General features: G+C 37.1%; 1 protein-coding gene across 1 annotated transcript; it reads left to right on the top strand.

Annotated features, from left to right (window-relative positions):
* On the top strand, window positions 1-25326 carry LOC131408800 (interferon-induced very large GTPase 1-like). The gene is made up of 2 exons (XM_058545850.1): window positions 1-47; window positions 23417-25326. The coding sequence occupies exon 2, from the start codon at window positions 23419-23421 to the stop codon at window positions 24085-24087; it is 669 nt and encodes a 222-aa protein (XP_058401833.1). The 5' UTR covers window positions 1-47; window positions 23417-23418; the 3' UTR covers window positions 24088-25326.
* The last annotated feature ends 828 nt before the right edge of the window (window positions 25327-26154 follow it).

Genomic DNA, 26154 nt, shown 5'->3' with positions numbered 1-26154 from the left:
TCTCTCTGGAGCAACTTGAAGACAGGAGTGTGGCCTCAAGGAGACAGGTAGGTGAAGAAAACGGAGAGAAATGAGGTAGACAGATAGATACAATGACAGAATCAGAGACTAAAATAGAAAACAGAAATTGGTAGAGACACAGGCAGATTATGACATGTTAAGAACACAAATATGAATCTGGCATTGTCGTTGTTCCAAAAAACGGCTACAAATCAGGGGAAAGGGAGTACAGTATCTAAACAGACAATTAAACAATTTGGTAATCTGTATTACGAAATAAAAATAACTTGACTGAGGTAAAAAGGGACTTTATTTGAAAGAATCATTGCAGTAAAGGGAAGGAGACTATTGTAATAGGGAAAACAGTCAACCCATAAGGCTGCCAACATCTCAAAGGGCAGGCAGAAAGGAATTTTCTTTATGGGGAAATGTCAGCAAGGTTAGAAAGAACAGGCATGGAGGCAATGGGATAATCAGGGAATGTTTTTCCCTGAGGTGTGTGGATTTTAGGAGGGATAGTTGAGGGGGTTTGTAGGCTGGGTCCGGAGGAGGGTGGGTCAAAGTTCAGGGGCCCAGAGAAAGGAAAGAAGCTTAACTAATGTTTGGTCAAGTTACAAGCACTTTGTTTCAGTTGATCAGTGGGACAAACACCTCAGCTAATCTTTTATGAGGCAAAGAATGGGAATTGAAAGAGTCTGTTTCTGGCCTCATTATAAGTGAAAAAGGGAGACATTGGTGAGTGTTATCTAAGGTAGTGATATGGGGAAGGGTGGTTCTTTGCAGTCAGCCATTTCTCAGAACACGTGAGGGTGGATGGATTTCTTTATCCATCACTGTTTTCCAGGAGCAAAGATTCATGTTATTATGATTCATGTAAGTAGCATGTGCTATTCTAAAAACACAAAAGAAAGGTACTAACTCCAGCTAGAAGATAAAAGGAAGGCTTCACAAGTAAGGAGAAACTTGCACTGGGTCAGGAGTAATAATTGGCTGGTCTAATTATTAAATTTACATAAGACAGGTTAACAGGAAAAAAACAAATTTAATTATGTACATACCAGAGCCCCACAAAGACATGATGACTCAAAGGCAGTCAGGCAATTGAGGCTTGTATGCCATCCTGAGCTAAGGAGAAGAGGGTAGCAGTCTGGGCTTCAAAGGGGAGGAAGATGAGAAAAGCAATGTTTAGTAAACAAATACTTGCCACGCCACGCTGGTGAGTCTTTCTGATATAAAAGTTCTCTCGGTAATAGCTCTCTTCCTGGTACAGGCCCCCTACCTAAATTATTTTAGACAGTTAAGGGAGAAGTAAAAAGCTTTTCCTGAGTCTGTTGGCTCTTAATTGCCTTCAGCTCAAACAATCCACATGCCAAAGTGGCACATTTTGGGATGGCATACACTCAACATGCAGAGTTCAGAAAAGTATGAGATTGAGGAAAGATGGCAGAGTGTAGTTTCTAAGGAAAGAAAGTGAACTAGAAGGTAGGAAAAGGAAAAAGAGTGCTTGTGAAAGGAATTATGTTGATTGTTGCCACGTTAGGAGGGGTCTTGAAGGTCAGGATTGGGTAATTTGATCGTATCATAAACCAATGAAGAGTTTTTGAAGTTTTGTAAGCAAGTAGATGATATAAACATGAGTTTCAGGATGCAATGTGAAAATGGACCACAATAGGGAGACAGATAACAGATTCAAGAGCTTCTCACAGAGAGCAGTCAAATAAATAGGCAAACTAATGCCCAACATTTCACAGGTATCCAACAGGGACCACAGTTTAGGGGAAGAAATAGGAAAAATGGGCTTCCAAGAGATCAAAGTTGCCCATATCACCATTTCCTTATCAAAATTGGATGGCTACCCCCAAATGGCTAGAGGCAGGAATTTAGGATGAGTTTGTAATTGGAGAAGCCATTCTACATAGTTACTCCAGCAAGTCCAAAGAGCAGCTCCAAATACAAAAGGAATAATAAGACCTAGGAGAGGAGGCAGGCTAACAGGCAAGCTAAAATTTTTTATATTTTTTTCTTTTTTTATTGAGATATAATTGACATACGACATTATATTAGTTCCAATTGTACAACATGATGATTCCATATATGCATATATTGCAAAATGATCACTGCAACGAGTTTAGTCAACATCCATCATGACACATACGTATAATATTTTTTCTTGTGATGAGAACTTTTAAGGTCTAGTTTCTTACCAACTTCCAAACATACAATACAGTATTATCAACTACAATCACCATGCTGTATATCACATTCCCAGGACTCATTCATTTTATAACTGGAAGTTTATAGCTTTGACCTCTGTCACCCATTTTGTCTGCCCCTCACCTCCCACCTCTGGCATACACCAATCTGTTGTCTATATCTGTGAGTTCAGTTGTTTTTTATTTTGTTTGTTTGTTTTTTGTTTTCCATATACCCGTGAGATCACATGGTAGTTGTCTTTTTCTGTCTGACATTTCACTTAGCATAATGCCCTCAAGGTCCACCCATGTTGTTGCGAAAGATAGGATTTCCTTCTTTTTATGGCTGAATAATATTCCATTACATATTTACCACATTTTCTTTATTCATTCATCCATTCCTGGACACTTAGGTTGTTTCCATGGTTTGGGAATGTGGGCTGATATCTTCAAGACCTCTATCAAGCAGGGGAGAAGAGAGGGGCAAGGGCAAATAAAAAGGCCACAACACTCCACTCCCGTTTTTAAGTTGTCATTTTCTTGATTTAGCATTCATTTGGTTTCTATAAACTTTTGACTATTTTCCAAAGTTCCAACAAGGTTGACTCTGATAGTTTTTCTCTTACTTGTTTACTGTTTCAGTGATAGGAGTTATTCATCCCTTTATATTTGCTGATGACTTCTATAATATTTATTTTTCATAATAGCTGTGTAATAAATGCATTACAACACTCCTGAAAATGTAACAATTGCTTCCCATGAGCCATTACAGGCTGGTTCCAGCATAGCACTGAAATATACGGTCCCTGAGGGCATAACAGAGGTTTGTAGAAGTCACTGAGAAAGCATTGAGATGATGTCTATAGGAAAGGTCCCCTAACTCAGCAAAGATGAGATGACCTATGACTCAGATTTTATTCCTCCCTAAAAAGATTCTTGGATGCTATTCTATCCCTCTTATCAACTGTTCTCCTCTCCTACACCTAGCCCATTTCCTATCTAGATGACAGCTTCTCACAGAAGATGGACCCACACCCACTCTAATTCCCAGTTATCAGAGCTCCTAAAGTTCTTAGGCACCTTTGAGCAGGCAAAGTAATACAAGATTTCAGTGTTCCCATGTGATAGATGTCAAATAATATCCTAAACCAAACCTCTATGGAAGAAAATGCAAGCACAAAAATTTCATAGGCTCTATTGTAATGTTAGACAAGCATAATTATAGTTACAATTAGGAACACATTATGTAAAAACAGTACTGATCAAGCAAAAATGTTTATTTCTAAGAAGTTAAAAGAAACTTAGAGAGATAACATTGAAATTCTATTTGAAGAATGAAAGCCAGACAGGATTCATAATCCACTGCCATATTTCCTTATGAGGAAAATTTTCTATCCTTCCCTAAGCATTGCTGAAAATTGAAAAACAAAAGTTTCTGGAAAACAAGACAGACACGAAAAATAAAACTAAAAGCCTTTCCACAGCAGTGGGTAGAAAAGAAGGAGGGGGTGACACAGACAGCTGGGTGATGGAATGGGCTTATACATGTGATGCCCCTCCCAGGGGGACATGCACACGTACACACACACACACATACACACACAGGAAAACCCACTTTATAATTAGTAGTCCTCTTCTTGTGATCATTTTTAAACTTCAGAGTTTATTAAACATGTAATTCAAGACGCTTGGGCCTTAACAAGATAGTAACAAATGTTAAAACACAGTGAAACCAGTTTTTTTACTTCCCACCTTACTATAAACTCAGGCCTTCTGCCACACAGGAAGCCAGAGCCTGGACTAAATCTATGAGCCATAACTCTAAGAGACTCAGGGAGAGAACTTGCTCTATATCCACATCTCTCTGGAGCAACCTGAAGACAGGAGGTTGGCCTGAAGGAGAAAAGTAGACGAAAAATAAGAAAAATGGAAGAGAAAGAGGTATAAGAACTGACACAGAGACTGAAAAAGAAACAGTGATTAAAACAAGTCAAAAGGAGCAGAGACTAAAACAGAGACACAAGGATAGAGTGTAAGACTTATTAAGGACAAAATATGAATTTGACGTGGTCATTGACCCATAACAGGTACAAGTATGAGAAGGGTAGTATACGATCTAAACAGATATTTAAGAAACTGTTTGAAAATCTATATATTATATCTAAGCACAAGGTACTATGGACAGCACAGAAAAGACAGCTACTAAGTCAACCTAGAAGATTAATGGAAGGCTTCACATATAAGGAGAAATCTGAAGTAGGTCAAAAGGAATATGGAGCCCCCATCAGAGAAGGTGGGGAAAGCCTAATGCAATGTAATATTTAGAGTCAAGAGATGCCATGAGAATGAAGGAAGATGGCAGAGTGTAGAAAGTGGGCACCAAAAACAAAACAAAACTCTAATAGAAACTAGAAAAGTTAGAAACAATAAGGTAGGCCTCAAAAAACCCCCCTGATCAGCACGAGAACTCCATGTCATGACTCCAAAGTCAACTTCTCAAACAGGCATTCACTAATCACTTAATCTAAAGTGCTCACATTCCCTCTCAAGTTGCTGTCCATCATATCACCCTTTTCACTTCCTTCAAAGCATGAATCACAGACAAATTCTTTTGTGTATTTATTTATTTGTGCATCATCTGTCTCCCCTACCCTGTATGAGCAAGTAACATCTCAGTCTTACTCAGCAGGCAATCCATAGCACCTAGACCACTACATGGCATAAGGCAAGTATGGGTAAATACTGTGGAATAAATGTTGGAACTCCTTGGTATATTTTTGCTATCTCTGAACTATGATAGTTAAATGTATAAGACTAACTTAGGTGATGATGTTGGGGTGGGGAAAATCTCCTTTCTCGTGTTCTTATGACTGAACTAATAACAAAATTGACACAAGACTAGATCAACAGGAGAAAAATCCAGTTTGATATGTACACATTGGAGATCGTAGAGAAATGATGCTCAAAGAGTGAATAAAGCAGGCAATATATATGTTTTTTACATAAAGAAAGAACTTCGTGAGGAATTGACAGGACAAAGAAACCTAGGTTTCGGGTATATAAATAGTGAGGAATTTAAGCAGAGTTTAGGCTTTAGGTAGTAAATCAGCAAAGTTTCTTTATGCGTGCTTCTCAGCCCTGAATTTCCAACTCTGGTAATAAGGATGCAGGGAGAGCACCTTTCACAGGGGAGACTTATTTCCTGCTTTCAGGGGGAACAGAGGCAGGAGGGTCAAATTGTCCTTGTTCTTCTCGAGTAACTTTAATTCAAAATAATCAATATGCTATTGTGGGATATTTTGGTGTGGCTTGCCCTGGGCCCCAACAATGATGAACACAAGAAAGGAGGAAAGGGTAGCATTCATCTTAAGCATTAGTAAGATGAAGACAGAGCCCCAAGAAAAGGCTAGTTAACTTGGTAACTAGAATTTGAAGGACAGGCCTGTGGAAAGCCCTTTCAGAGAATATGGAAGCAGAAGTCATCCTTCACAATGAAAATTTATGAAGAAATAGAGACAGTGAACATTCATTAGCTAAATAATCTAATAAAGTATATCATATAGTCATATTTATTGAGCCAAATGTTTAAATTTTTCAGAAATCTTGTAGTGAAGGGAACCACATTTTCTAGCAGAGCACCTGGCACATGTTACTGTTGTTATGTGCCATCAAGTGTGCGCTGACTCCTGGTGACCCTCTAAATGAGAGATATCCACAATGTCCTGTCCTCAACAGCCCTACTCAGCTTCTGTAGACTCATGCTTATGGTTTCTTTCCTTTATGGAGTTAAACCATCCCATATTTGGTATTCCTCCTTCCCGCTGCCTTCTACTTTTCCCAGTATTATTGTGTCTTCCAAAGAATCCTGCCTTCTCGTGAAGTGCCCAAAGTAGGACAAACTCTGTTTTATCATTTTTGCCTCCGGTGATAGTTCAGGCTTAATTTGCTCTAGGGCCCACTTGTTTGTCTTTCTGGCAGTCCAGGGTCCCTGTAGAGCTCTCCTCCAAAACCATATTTCAAATGAATCAATTTTTTTCCTGTCAGCCTTCTTCACTGTCCAGCTCTCTCACCCATACATAGTAATGGGAATACAAGGCTGTGAATAATCTTGGTCTTAGTCTTTAATGACATTTCCATACACCTTCTGATCTTTCCTAATTCTTCCATTGCTGACCTTCCAAGTCTCAGTCTTCTCTTGATTTCTTGGCTGCAGTCTCCATTCAAATTGATGACTGAACCAAGGTAAACAAAATCTTTAACAATTTCAACGTCTTCATCGTTTATGTTAAAGCTGTGTAGTTCTATAATCATGATTTTTGTCTTCTTAATATTCAAAAACAGTTCCTGCTTTGGCATTTCCTTCTTTCACCTTTGTCGGCAGTTGTTTCAAGTCATTGCTGCTTTCTGCCAGTAAGATGGTGTCAGCCTCACATCCAAGACTGTTGACATTTCTTCCACCAATTTTCACTCCTCCTTCTTCTGAGTCTAGCCCAGTTTTTCATATGGTATGTTCTGCGTACAGATTAAGCATATAGGCACACAGTCTATGATAAATACATGTGTTTAAATTGGATGAAATATTTTGAGAATATAATGTCTGGTGATAGGGAGTGAAAAAGAGACAGAAGTCAAAGATGATTATTTGTAGCCTGAGACACTGGAAAAATTGGCATAGGATGAGTGTGATGGAAAAACAAAAAGAGCAAGAGTTTTGGAAAGCAGGTGATGAGTGCAATTTTGGACATCTGTTTTGATCCAACCTCATGGGGAGTTCTGGCTGGTGAAAACCACATCTCTGTCTTACGCTGATCCCTAGATTGGCTCTCCAAATGCCTATCTTCATGCCCTCACCCCTGGTATTCAACTTTCTTCTCCTCTCTCCTCAACTGTCCACCAACAATCTCCAAACACTTGGCTGTCCCCTGTCCAGGTGTGCATTTCCTTCTGCACAGCCTAAAGGTTTTCTATAAATCATTAGAGACACAATGACAACAATGTTGTGTGCAGTGTTCTACATGGACGTTAGGTTGGGTTGTTAATCATATCATTCAAGTGCTTTTTATATTTGCTGATTTCTTTGTTGGATTATTTTATCAGGTACTAAAAGACATACTAAAATTTTCCTGAAGTAATTGTAGAATGTCAATTTCACCAAGTAATTCTGTAAAATTTTCTTTATTTTAATAGACTTTATTTTTTTAGACGAGCTTTAGATTTATACAAAATTGAGCAGAAGGTACAGAGATTGCCTGTATACCTCCTGCCCCCACACACGCATAGTCTCCCCCATTATCCACATCCGCCAGCAAAGTGGTACGTTTGTTGATGACAATGTGTTACACTGACACATCAATGTCACCCAAGGTACATAATTTATATTAGGATTCACTCTTGGTCTTGCATGTTCTTTAGGTTTTGACAAGTGTATGATGAAGTATAACCAATCTTATAATGTGTCAAATAGGTTCACTGCCCTAAAAATCCCCTGTGCTCTGCCTATTCATCCCTTCCTTCCCCTACCCCTTGGCAACCACTCGTCTCTCTGCTGTCTCCATAGTTTAGTCATTTCCAGAATGCCATATAGTTGGAATCATACAGTATGTAGCCTTCTCTGTCTTGCTATTTACACTTAGTAATATGCATTTAAGTTTCCTCCATGTCTTTTCATTTCATTTCATTTCTTTTTAGAACTGAATAATATTCCATTGTCTAGATGTACCACAGTTTATTTATCCATTCACCTACCAAAAGACATCTTCGCTGCTTCCAAGTTTTCAAAATTATGAATAAAGCTGCTCTAGACAACTGTGTGTGATTTTTTGTGAGGACATAAGTTTTCAGATCATTTGATTAAAAATCTAGGAGGAGTATGAACACTGGATTGTATGATAAAAATATGTTTAGTTTTTTAAGAACCAACCAAACTGTCTTGCAAAGTTTTATTTCTTCCTTCCCCAACTGTATATCTTTTCTTTTCTTTTCATAACTTAATCCATTAGCTAGGACTTCCAGTAAGATTGTTGACTAGGAATGGTGAAAGGGGATATTCTTGCCTATTCCTGATTTTAGGGGGAAAGCTTCTTGTCTCTCAACATAAGTATGATGTTAGCTCTAGAGTTTTTCTAAATGTCCTTATTAAATTTAGGAAGTTCCCCACTATTTCTAGTTTTCTGAGAGATTTTCTAATGAATGGGTGTTCGATTTTGTCAAATGCTTTGTTCCAATCTGTTGATATGACCATGTGATTTTTACTCTGATTGATGTGATGTATTACATTAATTGATTTTCAAATGTTAAACCAGCCTTGCATACCTGAGATAAATCCCATTTGGTTGTGCTGTATAATTCCTTTTATATATTATTGGATTCAATTTGCTAATACTTTGTGGAGCATTTTTTGCATCTATGTTCATGAGAGATATTAGCCTGTAGTTTTCTTGTCTTGATTTGTCTTGTCTGGTTTTGCTATTAGGGTAATATTGACCTTATAAAATGAATTAGGAAGTATTCCTTCTGTTTCTGTCCTCTGAAAGGTACAAATAAACCAAGTCCACTCTCAAACAGCACTACTCTACTTCATGACTAGTGTAAGTACCTTATAATAACAAGACAATCCTAATTTCACTCCTCTGGCCCTTGTATCATTGCTATCATTCATTTCACTTATCTATATGCATACATAGCATATTTATACTCACATAAAATATACACATAAACATACATAATCAAATATATTCCTGCTATTACTATTTTGAACATTCATTATCTATTAGATCAATTAAGGTTAAGAAAAATAAGTTTTTATTTTACTTTTACTTTTACTTATTCCTTCTCCCGTTCGCTTCCTTTCTTTATGTAGATCCAGTAATCATTTTCTTTCTCTCTACACTCTCTCTAAACTGTTAAACTTCTCTTAACCTTTTTTGCAAGGCAGTTCTACTGGCAACAAACTGCCTCAATTTTTGTTAGTCTGAGAGAGTCTATTTTGCCTTAACTTTTTTGTGTGTGTGTGAGGAAGACTAGCCCTGATCTAACATCTGTTGCCAATCCTCTTCAGTTCTGCTGAGGAAGATTGGCCCTGGGCTAACATCCGTGCCCATCTTTCTCTACATTATATGGGATGCCACCACAGCATGGCTTGACAAGTGGTGTGTTGGTGTGTGCCCAGGATCCAAACCCACAAACCCCAGGCCGCTGCAGCGGAGTGGGTGCACTTAACCACTGTGCCACCGAGCTGGCCTCTCCTTCGTTTTTGAAGGGTAATTTTTCAGGGTACAGAATTCTGAATTGGTGAGGTTTTTTTTCTCTCAACGCTTTAAATATTTCACTCCAGTCTCTTCTTGCTTGCATGGTTTCTGAGGAGAACTCAGATGCAGTTCATATCTTTGTTCCTCTAAACATAAGGTGTTTTTTTCCTCTGGCTTCTTTCAAAATTTTTCTGCCTCTGATTTTTGGCAGTGTGAATATAAAATGCCTAGGTATGGTTTTTGGGGGGGCGTTTATCTTGCTTGGTGTTCTGGTTTCTGGATCTGTGGTTTAGTGTCTGATATCAGTTTGGGGGAAATCTCAGTCATTATTGCTTCCAATATTTCTTCTGTTCCTTTCTGTCTTTCCTTGATTTTTGGTATTCTCATTATGCATATGTTACACCTTTTGTAGTTGTCCCACAGTTCTTGGATACTCTGTTTTGTTTTTTGTCAGTCTTTTTTCTCTTTGCTTTTCAGTTTGGAAGTTTCTACTGAAATAGTCTCAAGCTCAGAGGTTCTTCTCTCAGCTGTGTCCAGTCTACTAATGAGCCCATCAAAGGCAATCTTCATTTCTGATGCAGTGGTTTTATCTCTGGCCCTTATTTATTATTCTTTCTCGGAATGTCCATCTTGTTGCTTACATTGTCCATCTGTTCTTACATGCATTATACTTAATCCATTAGAGGCCTTAGGATATTAATCATAGCTGTTTAAAATTCCCAATCAGATAATTCCAACATCCCTGCCATATCTGAGTCAGTTTCTGATGCTTGCTCTGTCTCTTCAACCTGTTTTGTCTTTTTGTATGCTTTACAATGTTTTCTTGACAGATATTATGTGCTGTGGTAAAAGGAACGGCTGTAAATAGGCCTTTAATAATAATGTGGTGGTGAGGTGTGGGTGGAGGGGAAGTGTTCTATAGTCCTATGACTAGTTCTCTCTTTCAGTGAGCCTGTGCCTCTGGACTGTGAACTTCACAAATGGCTCTCAGTTCTGTTATCCCCTGTGGTGGGATATAATGGCTAGAGTAGGCTGGAGTTGGGTATTTTCCTTCTCCCATGTGGAATGCTAGAGTACACTGGCCTTGGATATTTCCCTTTCCCCAGGTCAGTCTGACTCTGAAAAAAATCTCAATAATTCAGGTACTGGTAAAATAGTTTCTCTTCAGGGCATGCCTTATTAAGAAGAAGAGAATATTCTGACCTATTTCAAAATGGTTACTTTCCCCCTCCTTCTCCATAAGGGGATTTTCCTCCAATATTCACTGTGAGAACCTGGTTAAGCTCCAGGAGGTAAAACTCACAAAAGCACGGAGGCCCTCCATGACTGGGTCCTCCTGGAAGGTTTGATGCTCGGACTTGTCCATACAGCCTCAAGTGATTTCCAATTATAGTTTTGGTTTTCCTACCCCAGTGCTAGTTCCCATGGAGGTTTCTGCTCACAAGGTTCTCCTCCAGTAAGTTGTGATTCTCTATATTCACCTGTCTGTCTCTCCAATTTGGGGGTGACACTTATCTGACAGAACTAAGAAGAACTGTTGATTTTTTAGTTTATTCATCTTTTTACTTGTTGTTAGGATGGAGTTATGACTTCCAAGCTTCTTACATGCCTGACTGGAAACTGGATGTCTTGCTTTTTATTCTGAGGCCGTGTTGTTAGATGATACTAATGTAGGATTGTTACATCTTCTTTGTGAAAAACGTTTATGGTTATAACTTAAGGTGTTTGTCTCTCAGTCAGCACTTTTACTTACATTCTACTTCTCTTTTATTAATATAGCTAGCTACTCCAGCTTTCTTTTGGTACTTGAATTTTCTCTCCTTTTTATTTCACATTCTTAGTATCCTTATGTTTTAGAAATTTTAGAGTTTTGTCAATAGTAAAGAAAACCTAAGGTTTTCTTGACTAATTCATTCTATAATCTTTGTCTTTTACTGAAGCATCCAGTGTACTTAATATGATTACTCATATATTTGTGTTTGCAATCTTACCATGTGATTTCTATTTGAACCACCAGTTCTATGTATCTTTTTCCCTTCTTACTTGCCTACTTTTGGATTAATAAAGTATTAAAAGTAGAAGTTAGCCAAGTATTAATTAATAGATTTTATTTTTAAAGCAGTTTTAGATTTACCAAAAATTTGAGTGGGAAGTGCAGATAGTTCCATGTATCTCCACCCCACACACAGTTTCCCCTATTATAAACGTCTTGCATTAGTCTTGTTACACATGCAAATGTTACACATTTGTTATAATTGATGAGCCAATATTGATACACTATTATTAACTGAAGTCTATACTTCACACTAGAGTTCACTCTTTGTCTTATACATTCTATAGGTTTTGACAAATATGTAATGACATGATCCACCATTACAGTATCATAAACATAGTTTCACGACCCTAAAAATCCCGTCTCTACCTATTCTCCCCTTCCTTTCCCCAACACCTGGAAGCCACTGATCTTTTTACAGTCTCCATAGTCTTTTTTTTTTCCAGAATGTCATATAGTTGGAATCATAGATATGTAGCATATTCAGACTGGCTTCTTTCATTTTGAAGTATGTTTTTAAGGTTCCTCCATGTCTTTTCAAGGCTTGATAGTTCGTTTCTCTTTTTACTAAATAATAATCTATTGTGTGGATGTGCCACAGTTCTTTTTGTCCATGCGCCTATTGAAGGACAACTTATTTGCAAGTTTGCAATATGAATAAGGCTTCTGAAGACATTATGTGGATGTTTTGTGTTCATGTAAGTTTTCAACTCATTTGAGTAAATACCAAGTAGTGCGGTTGCTGGGTCATACAATAAGAGTATGTCTTGTTTTGTAAGAAACTGCCAACGTGTCTTCCAAAGTGGCTGTAACATTTGCATTCCCACCAGCAATGAATGAGAGTTCTTATTGCTCTGCATCCTCAACAACATTTGGTGGTGTCAGTGCTTTGGATTTCAGTCATTCTAATATGTATGTTGTGGTATCTTGTTTTGATTTGCAATTCTTTAATAACAAAGATGGTGAGAAATTTTTCATATGTTCATTTGCCATTTGTATATGTATTTGGTGAGGTATCTGTTCAGAAAATTTGTTCAATTTTTATTTGGGTTGTTTCTTTTCTTATTGTTTCATTTTAAGCGTTCTTTGCACATTTTGGCTACCAGTCCTTTATCAGATATGTATTTTGCAAAGATTTGCTCCCAGCCTTTGGCTTATCTTTTCATTTTTTTAACAGTATCTTTGACATAACAGAAGTTTTTAATTTTAATCAAGTCCACTGATCAATTTTTTCTTTCATGGATCATGTCTTTGATGTTATATATAAAGAGTCATCATCAACACCAATGTCACCTAGTTTTTCTCCTGTGTTATCTTCTAAGAGTTTTATAGTTTTGCATTTTATATTTGGGTCTATGATCCATTTTGAGTTAATTTTGTGAAGGGTTTAAAGTCTGTGTCTAGGTTCATTTTTTTTTTTTCCTGTGGTTGTTCACTTATTCCAGCTGCGTTTGTTAAAAAGACTATCCTTTCCCCCATTGGATTGCCTTTACTCCTTTCAAGATCTGTTGACTATATTTGTGTTAGTTTATTTCTGATTCCTCTATTCTGTTTATCAATTCTATTTGTCTATTCTTTCACCACTACCACAATGTCTTGATTACTTTAAAGCTTTATAATAAGTCTTGAATTCTGGGAGTGTCAGTACTCGGACTTTGTTCTTTTCCTTCAATATTGTGTTGGTTATTCTGGGTCTTTTGTATCTTCTTGTAAACTTTAGAATCAAGTTATTAATATCCACACAATACTTGCTGGGGTTTTGATAGAGGTTGCATTGACTCTATAGGTCAAGGTGAGAAGAGCTGATGTCTTAACAATATTGATCATGAAATATCTCTCCATTTATGTAGATCTTCTTTGATTCCTTCCACCAGAGTTCTGTAGTATTCCTTGTATAGATATTGCACATATTTTGTTATGTTTATACCTAAGTATTTCATTTTTGGAGTGCTAAGGTAAATGCTATTGTGTTTTTAATCTCAAATTCCAATTGCTGATTATTGGTATATGGGAAATCAGTGATTTTTGTATGTTAATCTCTGGATCCTGCAGCCTTACTATATTCAATTATTAATTCTAGAGACTTGTTAATTTTTTGAGTTTTCTACAAAGACAATCATGTCATCTGCAAACAAAGACAGTTTTCTTTCTTCCTTCCCAATCTGTATATTTTTCGTATCCTTTTCTTATCTTAATATATCAGCTAGGATTCCAGTAGGATGCTGAATAAAAGTGGTAAGAGGGGATATCTTTGTCTGTTTCTGCTTTTAGTGGAGAAAGCTTCTAGTTCCTCACCACTAAGTATGTTAGCTGTAGAGTTTCTGTAAATGTGCTTTATCAAGTTTAGGAAGTTCCCCTCTATTCCTAGTTTGCAGAGCATTTTTATAGGGAACAAGTGTTAGATTTTATCAAATGCTTTTTCTCCATCTGTTGATATGATCATGTGATTTTTTTCCTCTTAGTGTGTTGTGATGTATTATATTAATTTCTTTTTGAATGTTGAACCAGCTTGGCACACTTGAGATAAATCCCACTTGGTTGTGGTCTATAATTCTTTTTTGCATTGTTGGATTCATTGTTCATGAGAGATGTGGGTTTATAGTTCTCCTTTCTTGTAATGTCTTTGTATGGTTTTGGTGTTGAGATAATGCTGACCTCATAGAATGAATTAGGAAGTATGCCCTCTGCTTTTGCTCTTTGAAAGAGATTGTAGATAACTGGTACGATTTCTTCCTTAACTGTTTGGTAGAATTCACCAGTGAACCCATCTGGCCTTAGTCCTTTCTGTTTTGGAAGTTTGTTAATTATTGGTTCAATTTTTTAATAGACATAGGCCTGTTCAGATTATCTAGTTCTTCTCATGTAAGCTTTGGTAGATGTGTCTTTCAAGGAATTGGTCCATTTCATCTAGATTATCAAATTTGTGAGCATAGAGTTATTAATAGTGTTCCATTTTTTCATCTTAATCTCTATAGGCTCAGTATTCACAACCCCTATTTGATTTATGATATCTGTAATTTTTGTCTTCTCTCTTTTTTTCTTAGTTACCCAGGCTTATCTGTTTTATTGATCTTTTTAAAGAACCAAATTTCAGTTTCATTTATTTTCTCCACTGATTTCCTATTTTCAATTTCATTGATTTCTGCTTTAATTTTCATTATTTCTTTTCTCCTGCTTGTTTGGATTTAATTTTTTCTTCATTTCCTATGGCAAAAGCTTAGATTTTTGGTTTCAGATCTTTATTCTTTTGTGACCCATGTGTTCAATGCTATAAATTTCTCTCTAAGCACTATTTTCACTATTATCCCACAAATTTTGATACGTTGTGTAATCAAGTGTTTTTATCATTTTCTTTTCTTTTGTTAGTTTGACAATTACACATTCTTTTAATCTGCTGCTTAGAGATTATACTAGAAATTGCGACATCTATCCTTGATTTAACAAAAGATACCAAAATTAACAGACTATTTGACCCACATCTCAAATACTGCAAGGATCTGGGGACACTTTAAATCCATTTGGTGACACATTACACTCTGAATGCAATTGTTATTGTATATTTTAAACCCCATTGTTGAATGCATTTATTTAGATTTATCCATATTTTTATTTGTTTTGTTGCTCATCATTTTTTCCTGCATCTCTGACTTTCCATTGGTGATATTTCCTTCTCCTGAAAAACATGCTTTAGTAGTTCCTTCAATATGAATTTCCTAGTGGCAAATTCTGTCAATTTCTTTTTTGTTGTTATTGTTTTTTGTTGAGGAAGATTCACTCTGAGCTAACATCTGTTGCCAATCTTCGTTTTTTCCTCCCCTAAAGCCCCAGTGCATAGTTGTATATTCTATGTGTAGGGCCTTCTAGTTCTTCTATGTGAGCTGCTGCCACTACATGGCTACTGACAGATGAGTGGTGTGATTCCATGACTGGGAACCAAACCTGGGCTGCTAAAGTGTTGAGAGCACTGAACTTTAATAGCCACTAGGCCATCGGGGCTGACTCTCAATTTCCTGTTTCTAATTTTGTTTTTTCCTCCATAATTCTTTCAGGATACCTCACTCTGTATAGAATCCTAGATTGTGGGCTATTTTCTCTCAATAGATTAAAGATTCCATTCCACTTTCTTCTGGCTTCCACCAATGCTGTTGAGAGGTCAGTTCATTCTCTAATTATTAGTTGTTTGAAAATAAACTCTTATTTTTCTCTGGATGCTTTGTTTTCATTGTTTTTTTCTTGTTTCTTTTTCTGCATTTTCTCTATGATGTGTCTGAATGTGAATTTCTTTTATTTGTCCTGCTTGGTGTTTGGCAAAGTCTTAAATTCTGTCTTTAATTTTTATTAGTAATGTTTCCGTCATTGTTACTTCAAATTATTTACCTCTTCTATCAGATATTTTTCACTATCTAGTAAATTATTTGAGGCTTTAAAGAATTTTCCTTAAAAATTTATCTAGCTTTCTTAGATATCTTCAGTTAGAAAGATTGGTCTAAATTTCTGAGTCTGCTGTTAAAGTCTAGATTCAAATTTTAGTGACATTCGAGAAGATGGAAAGCACAAGATGAGAATGACTGTAAGATGAGATGACAATGATAGCAATCTCATAAAGACATGGTGAAGGCAAACTCTAAAAGAGAGCCATCACCACACACATGTACCGAATTATCCCTTTCACCCTCCTCCCTCCCCCCTTCCCCTCTGGTAACCACCAATCCAATCTCTGTCCCTATGTGTTTGTTTTTGTTTTTTTTTTTTAATTTTTTGTTTATTGCAGTAACATTGGTTTATGACATTGTAAAAATTTCAGGTGTACATCATTGTACTTCTATTTCTGCATAGATTACATCTTGTTCAACACCAAAATACTAATTACAACCCATCACCACACACATGTACCGAATTATCCCTTTCACCTTCCTCCCTCCCCCCTTCCCCTCTGGACACCACCAATCCAATCTCTGTCCCTATGTGTTTGTTTATTGTTGTTATTATCTACTACTTAATAAAGGAAATCATACGGTATTTGACCTTCTCCCTCTGACTTATTTCACTTTGCATTATACTCTCAATGTCCATCCATGTTGTCACAAATGGCTGGATTTCATCATTTCTTATGGCTGAGTAGTATTCCATTGTGTATATATACCACATCTTCTTTATCCATTCGTCCCTTGATGGGCACTTAGTATTTGGGTGGTGAACATGATGTAATCTATGCAGAAATAGAAGTACAATGATGTACACCTGAAATTTTTACAATGTTATAAACCAATGTTACTGCAATAAACAAAAAATTAAAAAAAATAAAATAAAAGAGAGCCAATGGGTGATGAAAAAGAAGTGAGATTGAAGAAAGATTTAAATGGATAAATTGAAAAGACACAGTAAACTATGTTCATGTTAGTAGGAAGAAGGATGAGCAGGACACTAGTTGGCCTGGAAGTATGGTTGTGCCATTCAGTAGGACAGGAATTACAGGAAGAGGGTAAACCTGAATAATGCTTGAAGTTGAGACATGTGAAATCTCAACTAACCTGCTATGCGAGGATATATCCTGAAGACAGTGCGGGAAAAAAACAAAACATTGATGAAACATTGAATACAAGAGAACATTTGTGTCTAATACACAGATTAGGATGACATCAGTATATAAACAGTGGTTCATAATACATACACAGTTCACAATACATACAAAGTTCACAATACATACACAGTTATTCGTAATACAAAGATGATATTAACTAGGGGCCGATGAAGAGTAAGAAGAGAGTGACAAGCTTAAACCAGGTTAGAAGTGCAATTTATTTATTTATGCTTATTGAGATATAATTGACATATAACATTGTGTAAGTCTAAGGTGTTCAATGTTTTGATTTGATACATTTATATTTTGTAATATGATTACCCCATAGAGTGGTAATACTTCTATCATGTCACTTAACAATCATTTCTTTTCTGTGGTGGGAACGACTAAGATCTAGTTTGTTAGCAACTTTGAAGTTTATAATACAGTATTGTTGTTTACAGTCACTATAATGAGCATTAGGTGTCCAGGATTTATTTATCTACTGATTGCAAGTTTGCACTTTCAAACAACATCACTCTAATTCCCGCCACCTGCCAGCCCCTGGTAACCATCGTTCTACTGTCTGTTCTTAAAAATTTGGGTTTCTTAGATTCTACATATAAGTGATATCATACAGTATTTGTCTTTCTCTGTCTCTCCTATCTTACTTAGCATAATACCCTCAGGGTCCATCCGTGTTGTCACAAATGGCAGGATTTCCTTCTTTCTCAAAATGAATAATATTTTGTTATGTGCATATGTGTGTGTGTGTGTATATATATGTGTGTGTGTGTGTGTGTACATATATGTATGTATATCACATCTTCTTTATCCATTCAGCCATTGATTGACGCTTAAGCTGTTTCCATATCTTGCCTATTGTGAATAATGCTGCAATAAACCTGGGATATATCTTAGATATCCTGTTTTCAATTCCTTTGGATATTTCCTCAGAGTTGGAATTGCTGGGTCGTATGGTGCTTCTATTTTTAATTTTTTGAAGAACCTTCCTACTGTTTTCCATAGTGGCAGAACCAATTTACATTCCCACCAGCAGTGCACAAGGGTTCACTTTTCTCTACCTCCTCACCACCACTTGTTATCTCTTTTTTCTTGATGATAGCCATTTAAGTGGTATGAGGTGATACCTCATTGTGGTTTTGATTTTCATGTCACTGATGATTAGTGATGTTGAGCATCATTTCATGTACCTGTTGACCATTTGGATATCTTCTTTTGAAAATGTCTGTTTAGTTCAACTGCCAATTTTTTAATTGGATTTTTTAAAGTTTTTTGTTATTGAGTCGTGTGAGTTTTTTATATATTGTGGACATGAACCTCTTATGCAGTATATGTATTATGAAATATATTCTCCCATTCTGTGGGTTAAGTTTCCATTTTTTTTTGATGATTTGTTTTGCTGTGCGGAAGCGTTTCAGTTTGAAGTCCCACTTGCTGATTGTCATTTTTTTTGCTAGTGTTTTGGTGGCATGTTGAAAAAAATTATTACAAAAAACAATGTCAAAAACCTTCTTCCTAATTTTACTTCTAAAGTTTGGCAGTCAGGTACTATATTTAAGTAATTAATCCATTTTGAGGTAATTTTTGTGAGTGGTATAAGAGAGGGACCTAATTTCATTTTTCTGCATGTAGTCATCCAGTTTTCCCAGCACCATTTGTTGAAGAGACTATCCTTATCCCAGTGAGTATTCTGGGCTCCTTTGTCAAATATCAGTTGAATGTACATGCAAGGGTTTATTTCTGGGCTCTCTATTCTTTCTGATTGGTCTCTGTGTCTATTTTTATGCCAGTACCATACTGTTTTACTTAACATAACATTGTAGTATAGTTTTAAATCAGACAATATAATGCCTCTGGCTTTGTTCTCCTTTCTCAGGATTGCTTTGTCTATTTGGGGTCTTTTGTGGTTCATACAAATTTTAGGATTCTTTTCTCTATTTCTGTGAAAAATGCCACTGGAATTATGATGATAATTACCTTGAATCTATAGATGGCTTTTGATAGTGTAGACATTTTAACAATATTAATTGTTCTGATATACGAACATGGGATATCTTTCCATTTGTTTCTGTCTTCTTCCACGTCTTCCATCAAAGTCTTGTAGTTTTTATTGTATAAATCTTTCACTTTCTTGGATTAATTTATTCCTAAGTATTTTATTGTTTTTGATGCTATTGTGAATGGATTAGTTTTCTTTATTTCTTTTTCCGTTGTTTCCATTGTTAGTGTATAGAAATGCGACTGATTTCTGTATGCTCATTTTATATCCTGCAAATTTACCAAATTTATTGTGTGGTACTAACACTTTTGTTGGTTAGTCTGTCATCTGCAATAATGACAATTTTACTTCTTTCTTTCCAAATTGGATGCCTTTTATTTCTTTGCCCTGCCTAATTGCTCTAGCTAGGACTTCCAGTACTACGCTGAATAAGAGTGATAAGTGTTGACACCCTTGTCTTGTTCCTGATCTTAGAGGAAAAGCTTTCAATTTTTCAACATTGAGTATAACATTAGATGTGGGTTTGTCATTTACAATCATTATTATGTTGAGGTATGTTCCTTCTACACTGAGTTTGTTGAGGGTTTTTATCATGAGAGGATGTTGTATTTTGTCAAATTTGTTTCCTGCATCGATTGCGACAATCAGTTGATTTTTACCTTTCATTCCGTTAAGGTGATGTATTACATTTATTGATTTGTGTATGTTAAACTATCCTTGCATCCCAAAGATAAATCCCACTTGGTCATGGTGTATAATACTCTTTAATGTGTTCTTGAATTCAATTTGCTAACATTTTGTTGAGAATTTTTGCATCTATATTCACCAGGGATATTAGTCTATAGTTTTCTTGTAGTCCCTATCTGCCTCTGGTATAAGGGTAATGCCTGCCTCATAAAATGAGTGTGGGAGTATTCCCTCCTCTTCAGGTTTTTGGAAGAGTTTGAAAAGGTTAGTGTTAATTATTCTTTAAATGTTTGTAGAATTTCCCAGTGAAGCCATGTGGTCCTGGAGTTTGCTGTGTGGAGAGATTTTTGATTACCAATTCAATATCCTTACTCATTATTGGTCTTTTCAGGTTTTCTTTTTCTTCCTGATTCAGTCTTGGTAGCTTGCGTATTTCTAAGAGTATATCCATTTCTTCTAGGTTATCCAATTTATTGGCATATAATTGTTCATAGATGTCTCTTATGATTCTTTGTATTTATGTGGTATTAGTTTTAATGTCTCCTCTTTCATTTTTAATTTTATTTATTTGAGTCTTCTTTTTTTTTTCTTAGTCCAGCTAAAGGTTCGTCAATTTCATTTATCTTTTTCAAAAAGCAGTTATTCATTACTTTGATTTTTTCTTTTGTGTTTCTAGTCTCTAGTTCATTTATTTGCGCTCTTACCTTTGTTATTTCTTCCTTTGTGCTAACTTTGGGCTTAGTTTGTTCTTATTTTTTTAGTTCTTTGAGGTTTAAAGTTAAGTTGTTTATTTGAGATTTTTCTCTTTTCCTAATATATGTATTTGTCACTAGAAAATTCCCTCTCAGAACTGGTTTTGAGGCCCAGTAGGTTTTGGTATGTTGTGTTTCCATTTTCAATTGTTTTCAGATAATTTTTTATTTCGTTTTTGACATTTCTTTGACCCTTTGGTTGTTCTGGTGTCTGTTGTTTAATTTCCCCAAATTTGTCAATTTTCCTGGTTTCCCCTTATTGTTGATATCTAGTTTCATACCATCCTGGTCAAAAAAGATACTTGGTAAAATTGCAATCTTTCCAAATGTGCTGAGACTTGTTTTGCATTCTATCATATGATCTATCCTGGAGAATATCATGTATGCATTTGAGAGGAATGTATATTCGGCTGCTATTGCGTGGAATGTTCTATAAATGTCTGTTTGGTCCATTTGGTCTAATGTATGTTTCAAATCCAATATTTCCTTGTTGAATATTCTTATACCTAAAGAACACTCTTGGCTTAAAATTTTTTTCTTTCAATACTTTAAACATATCCTCCTACTCTCACCCGTTCTTTAGAGTTCCTGCTGAGAAATACTCTGATAGCCTAATGGGGGTTCCTATGTTGGTTACAATCCTTTTTCCCTGGCTGCTTTTAGGATTCTCTCTGTGTCTTTGATTTTTAACAGTTTCATTATAATGTGTCTTGGAATTTGTCTTTTTGCATTGAGATAAAAAGGTGATCTATTAGCTTTGTGAATTTGGATGTCCAAGTCTCCCGCAGGTTTGTGAATTTCTCAGTTATTATTTCTTTAAATAAACTTTCTGCACCCTTCTCCTCCTCTTCTCCCTCTGGAATCCTGATTATTCTAATTTTTGTTCTATTTATGAAATCACATAGATCATGTAGGCTTTCTTTGCTCTTTTTCAATCTTTTTTCTTTATTCTCCTTTAATTGGGTTATTTCAAAATTCCTGTCCTCTAACTTACTTATCCTGTCTTCCATTTGCCCTGCTCTGATTCACCTGCTCTCTATTGCTTTTTCCATTTCATTCACTAAGTTCTTCAGCTCAAGAATTTCTGTTTCTTTTTTATGATTTCTATCTCTTTGGTAAACATCTCATTTTCTCATGTATTTTTTCCATGATTTCATTGAATCCTATTTCTGTATTTTCTTGTAGCTCATTGAGTTTCTTCAAAACAGCTATTTTGAAATCTTTATCAGCCTGGGCACAAAATTCTATGCCTTTATTCAAGGTTATTGGAGAATTTTTACCTTTTGGTGATGACATGTTTCCCACATTTTTCATGCCCTTGTAGTTTTGCATTGCTGCTTTCACATTTGAAGTAGAAGATACATCCTTAAATCTTTACTAATGGCCTTCACATAGGGTATTCTGTTTATTGGTGCTGGGGTGTCCTCTGCCTTTATATGGGTACACGTGCTCCACTCTTCTTGGTCTCTCTTGTGGCAGAATTTTTATGCTTTTATAACTTCCCTGGTTCTTACAACTCACAAGGCTGGCTACTGGAAACTTCTCTGTTGTTTTCCAGAAGGTGGCACTATACCTCAAGTGTGTGATTTCTTGCTTGCCCACAGATCTTGGTCTCTTTCTGATAGCACTCCATTTACAGACTGGCTCTCACTACTGAAATCAGGAGTGCACACATCAGCCAGCCACAGAGTGAGGGGAGTTGTGGTTTTAGCACTCAAGGTGATGGAGTTGCCCGCCGACCTGTTTGGGAGATCCGTGGGTGAGGTTCTCCTAGAGTCTAATGGGAGGACTTCTTGCTGAAGCCCTGAGTACAAGCAGCAGAGACTATGTCTTTTTAATGCCCTTTGATATTCTTATCTGCCTCTTTCCCAATATCTTTCCTCCTCCCAGTCATGGAGGTCCTGCCTCAGTACTCTTGGTGCTGCTGGAAAGAAATTGGTTTCTCTAGCCATGTCCCAAACACATAGGATCACCAGGCACTCACTCACCACTCTACTTTTTCCCCACTGGAGAGGTCACAGCCACCAGATAGTTTAGCCCAGTGCAATGTCATCAAACTTCTGCTGGAACCTCCCTTCTTGAAGGCTAGACTTTTGCAAATTCTCTCCCATCTGTGGGTGTCTGCCCAGGTCAAAACATTCCAGGTTTCCTTGCAACTACAGCAGGAGGGATTGGGGTAGGTTCATCGATGCCATTGGTTCGACAGAAGATACTGAGGTCTTATGCCTTTTACCAGATGCACAGGTGGATCGGACTCCTCCTACAACCTTTGGCATATGGTGCTAGATACCACAACTCCCACAGAGACACTTTTTTTTTTCATGTATGGATGTCTAATTAGGTGTTTTAAAAGGTGGACAGACAAAAAGGAAGAATATCTTGTGTCACCATGATGCTGAAATCCAGAAGAGCATTTTAAAGGACAGGAGAGTAAATAAATGTCATGAAATGGCCTAAGGAGAAGTCACAGAGAGACAGGAAGGAAACCATTCAACAAAGGTGTGCGAGAAACTAATAGAGGAAACATAATGGGTGGTACCACTCTTGTTTCTAAAAGAAATATCAAGCTGTCAAACTCATGCAAATTATCAACCTCCAACTCTCAGCTTATAGTCTCTGTGCAATTGATTCTGTGTAATAGGAAGTGCCAAAAAGCCAGGCTATTAAGTTGCAACTCACCATGACAACTAAAAAAGGCAATCCATGCTCAGAACACCCACAAAGATGTCTTGCACACAAGAAATTTAAAGATGGTGTTAACAAATATATTTGTTGAAACAGTGAAAGGAGGGGAGGAGAAAGCCTTGAACACTTACTTCTTTAGTACACTCACACTTTTGGCCATGAGGCTGACACTTCCAAAGTTCATGACAGGCTAACTATGTGTCTTTTTTTCCCACAGCCATGGGCACAGCAGAGTCCATCCCTGATAAGCCCCTGCTCAGAGGAGAAAGCAGGCAAGATCTCCAAGAGATGCTGAGAGAAGTAGGACTGGATGTTGAGTACTGGATACCCAAGCTGCAGGAACACCTGGGTGTGACCTGTGCCCAGGCCTTACAACACCTAGAAGAAAAAGACCTCCAGAAGCTGAAATCCGAGGCACAACATCCCTGGGAGAAAAGGGCCCTGGAGAAGCTGCTTAAGCTGTCGCACTCAGATAGTCTTTCAGAGTTACAGGACTCTCAGGTGGAAATGATAAAGAAAAAGCAGAAGCAGGTAGACCAAACACTGCAGGAGCTAAGAGACTTGCTGTCTGAAGGGAGGCAGCGACAGGAAGAGGCAGTGAGGAAAAAAGAGGCAGAGCTGAGGAAGGCGATGGAGATCCCCAAAGAGTACTGGCCACCTCTTGAAAAGTCTCTAAGAGAAGTCGTGGAAAACATGCAGAGACAACTCACCCTCATGGAGGGGACACTGTCTCACAGGGAAACCCTCCTAGACAGAGATCCAGAGAGATGGGCATCTGGAGGGCTGACCCTGCAGGGAATTTACAAAACCACCTACCAAAGGGGCCTATTAGAGAAGAGAGAGGAGCTACTCAGTGTCCGCAAGGAGTTCTCACTCTTTCGCCCTTAGCAGGGCACACGATGGAAACAAAGGAATTTACATCTTCCCAAGCAGAATCTATGTTCAGGTGGAAGGTGGAAGAGACATTCACAGAGGAACTTGGCTTTGACTTTATGCTTATTGTGGACACAGAAGGACTTCGGGCCCCAGAACTCAGCAACAAATCCCAGAATCATGACAATGAGTTGGCCTCCTTTGTCATTGGACTTGGAAACTTGACTCTGATCAATATTTTTGGGGGAAATCCATCAGAAATGCAAGATATTCTACAAATAGCTGTCCAGGCTTTTCTGAGGATGAAACAAGTAAAAATGTCCCCAAGTTGCCTCTTTATCCATCAGAATGTGGGGGAAGTTACAGCTAAAGACCAAACTATGGAAGGATGAAGGCGGCTAGAGCAGAAACTAGATGAAATGACAGCAACAGCGGCTGAACAAGAACAGTGCTCAGATGTAACCCACTTTAGTGATGTCATCAAGTTTGATGCCAATACTCACGTCTACTACTTTGCTCATCTCTGGGATGGCAATCCCCCAATGGCCCCTCCCAATCCTCACTACAGCCACAACCTCCAGGAACTGAAAAGTAGAATTCTTGAGACTGCCAAAGAGGATTCTAGGGGAAGGATCATGAAGATATCAGATGTAAAATTCCGAGTTCAAGATTGTGGAGAGCCTTGTTGAATGAGAATTTTATTTTCAGTTTCAGGAACACCCGAGAGGTCATGGCCATGAGCAAATTGGAAACCATGTATAACTACTGGACCTGGGAGCTGAGAAGTCATGTTCTGGGCTTGCAGAACAAGCTGATCAATTAGATTCAGAATGGAAAAATCCAGACGTTCAGAACAAGCACATTCGAGGCTCCAGTTACAGAAAAATATGAAGCCATCAAGCAAGAATTGGAGAAATATTTTAATGAAGATCCAGATAGTGAAATACTGGTTCAGTGGAAAGCAAATTTTGAAAATAAGCTAATAATCCTTAAAGAGGCACTTATTTCAGACAGCCGAAGAAAAGCCAATGAACTTATTAGTTTTAAAAAAAAGTCAAGAAAAACTAGATAACCAAAAATCAGGTTATGAAAAGGAATTATTGGAAAGAAGCCGAAAGTTGGCTTTAACTCTAAAGGGCAAAGAACTGAGTGATGAAGCGCTACATGAGAAATTCAATCAACTTTGGAAAAAGTGGGTCAGTGTTGTGTCCTCAACGGTCCTTCCAGTCGCTGAGCCTAACATTGATGTGGATTCTGAAGACATCCTTTTGAATTTCAAACAGGAGAAAAACATGGTGGACATACTGAAGGAATATTCTGGAGAAAAGTTTCAAATCAACTATGAGAAACATGTCAAAGTGACCAAGAAATACCTCATAATTAAAAGGAATTTAGACGTCTCTGAAATAGAGTCCATAAATATGACTACTGATCGCATTATTTCAAGATCTATTGAGATAATTAATAACATTAGGAGGCAACAGCGTGATTACAATCCCAGATATTTCCATGAAATCCTGAGAATAATTGATGAGGACGTGAAATCTGCAACCACTGAGGAAAGATACACATTTACAAGTAGATATAAAATTGACTTATCTTTGTGTTTACTCCAAAGAGCATCAGAAAAATTTAAGGAGATACACATGGCATTCAAGATAGCAAATGACCCTGTAAACTATCTGGAAAGCAAGAAAAATGATTTCTTCATGAGTTTTAAGATCTCTTGTCAAGGGACAACCTCAATCAAAACATCTGTTGATTTTCTGTGGCAAAAACTCACTCCTGCTGTTTCCACCACCATACAGGAAAAAATGGCCTCTAAGATTGCTGGGGACATACGAGCTACCTGCCCTGCATTCATTGGAAACAAGGCTAACTTGGAGAAACACATTCTCATCTCTCTGGCAGAAGAAGAAAATTTTGATAATTACTGGCAGTACATTCAAAATCCAGAATATTTTTTAGGAATTACATTAAAAACCATGTTAAAAGATATTGTTCATTCAAAGGAAGTGAAAAAATGAAGACTTTTTTAAAAATAAGTTTAGGTGACATCAAGAATGCCATCCTCTCAGCTAT

This window comes from Diceros bicornis, chromosome 7 (assembly GCF_020826845.1).
Source record: "Diceros bicornis minor isolate mBicDic1 chromosome 7, mDicBic1.mat.cur, whole genome shotgun sequence".
Taxonomy (NCBI): domain Eukaryota; kingdom Metazoa; phylum Chordata; class Mammalia; order Perissodactyla; family Rhinocerotidae; genus Diceros; species Diceros bicornis.
This window is presented reverse-complemented; position numbering and strand designations above follow the sequence as displayed.